The sequence below is a fragment of the Natator depressus genome, chromosome 6, assembly GCF_965152275.1.
Source record: "Natator depressus isolate rNatDep1 chromosome 6, rNatDep2.hap1, whole genome shotgun sequence".
NCBI lineage: Eukaryota > Metazoa > Chordata > Testudines > Cheloniidae > Natator > Natator depressus.
Window position 1 is genome coordinate 4,414,259 of NC_134239.1, and position 1,874 is coordinate 4,416,132.

A 1,874-nucleotide genomic window follows, 5' to 3' on the forward strand; every position below is an offset into this window, starting at 1 on the left:
TTTGGATTAGTGAACAGGAGTGTTTGTATGGGGGGCATGATTAACCTGCGTGTCATTGTATTTCCACAGTGTCTGCATTTTATCGAACATCTGGAATGACCAGCTGTGAACATCTGGCTCTGTGGACTAAGCCCTTTCCTGAGCTGGTACTGATGTCCATTAAGAAACTGATCTCCATTTATCTTCACTTATTTCATTACAGAGAAGGGACAGGTTTTCCTCACTATCTACCTGCCCACATCTCTGTAGCTGTCTGATCTCTGTTGAGAGGAGATGGAAGAAGGAAATCACTCGGAGGCGACTGAGTTCATTCTCTCAGGAATGACAGATCGTCCGGAGCTACAGGTCCCCCTGTTCGGGGTTTTCCAACTGATTTATGGTATCACCCTGGTGGGGAATGGGGGGATGATCTTGTTAATCACAATTGATCCCCGACTCCACACCCCCATGTACTTTTTCCTCAGGAATTTGTCTTTCTGTGATCTCTGCTTTTCCTCCGTAATTTTCCCTAAGATGCTTCTGAATTTCTTAGCCGAGAGGAAGAGCATTTCTTACACTGCCTGCGCTGTGCAAATGTATCTCTCTATCGCTTTTGGAGATGTTGAGTGCCTCTTGCTGGCTGTGATGGCATATGACCGTTATGTGGCCATCTGTAACCCGCTGCTCTATACGGTCACCATGTCCAGGCACCTTTGTAAGCAGCTGGTGGCTGGGGCATACGCTGTGGGGGTGGTGGATTCAATGATACACACGTGTTGTACATTTCGGCTGTCATTCTGCAGCTCCAACATCATCAATCATTTCTTCTGTGACGTCCTCCCACTGATGGCGCTCTCCTGTTCTGACACCCGCATCAATGAGATTGTGATGTTTGCTTCAATGTGCTGCATTCAAGTCATCAGCTTTGTGACTGTCCTCCTCTCCTATGTCTATATCACCTTCACCATCCTGCAGATCCGCTCTGCCGAGGGCCGACACAAAGCCTTCTCCACCTGCTCTTTCCACTTGACCTCTGTGGTCCTGTATTTTGGCACCCTCCTCTTCATGTATTTACGTCCCACCTCCAGCTATTCCACGGATACAGACAAAGTGGCCTCAGTGTTTTACTCGCTGGTGATCCCCATGTTGAACCCCCTCATCTACAGCCTGAGGAACACGGAGGTGAAGGACGCCCTGAGGAAAGCAATGAATAAACTGCAAACAAATTCTTGAATCTGTTTCATTCAGTACTGGTTTAGTGGAGGGGAGTGGAAACAGGTGAATTCAATTTTCAGTCCATTACAAAATAATTTCGGAGAGCCCGTGGTAGTTTTGTTCATTATTATATTGTTATTATTATTAATTTGTTTGTATTCCAACAAGGTCTGCAGTCCCCAACTGAGATCAGTGGACAAAATTCGGGAAGCATAAAGGAAATGCAGGAAACCCAAGTGCATAGTTTGCCGGGTTCGGTCACAGAGACCCTCATTGGGTCATCTCATGTGCTGAAATTACCTCTGAGCCCATTTTCCCTTCCAGCCTGGGACTCCAGAACCCTGTCTTGTTGAGCCAGACACACGAGCCAGCTGCAACACAGACCTAGGCTCTGGGTGATGCACCCAAAGCTGCAGATCTAGACTGAAACCAGCTTAGCAGGACACCTGTCTCCAGTACACAGATACCCAGCTCCCAATGGGATCTAAACCCCAAATAAATCTGCTTTACTCAGTATAAAGTTTATACAGGATAAAATGATAAACGCTTGCCCTCTATATCACTGCAAGAGAGATATGCACAGCTGTTTGCCCCCCCCCCCCCGCCCCAGGGAACAATCACTTACACTAAGTTTATAAATAAACAAAAGTGATTTTATTAAGTATAAAAAGTAGGATTTA

The 1,874-nt window shown here is 46.4% G+C and overlaps 1 protein-coding gene across 1 annotated transcript; it reads left to right on the forward strand.

The window, feature by feature from the left end:
* The first annotated feature begins 273 nt into the window (after positions 1-273).
* Positions 274-1,275, forward strand: LOC141989852 (olfactory receptor-like protein OLF1). Its single transcript, XM_074956773.1, has one exon. It carries the CDS (start codon positions 274-276, stop codon positions 1,210-1,212), a length of 939 nt encoding a protein of 312 aa, XP_074812874.1. The 3' UTR covers positions 1,213-1,275.
* Positions 1,276-1,874: the final 599 nt, after the last annotated feature.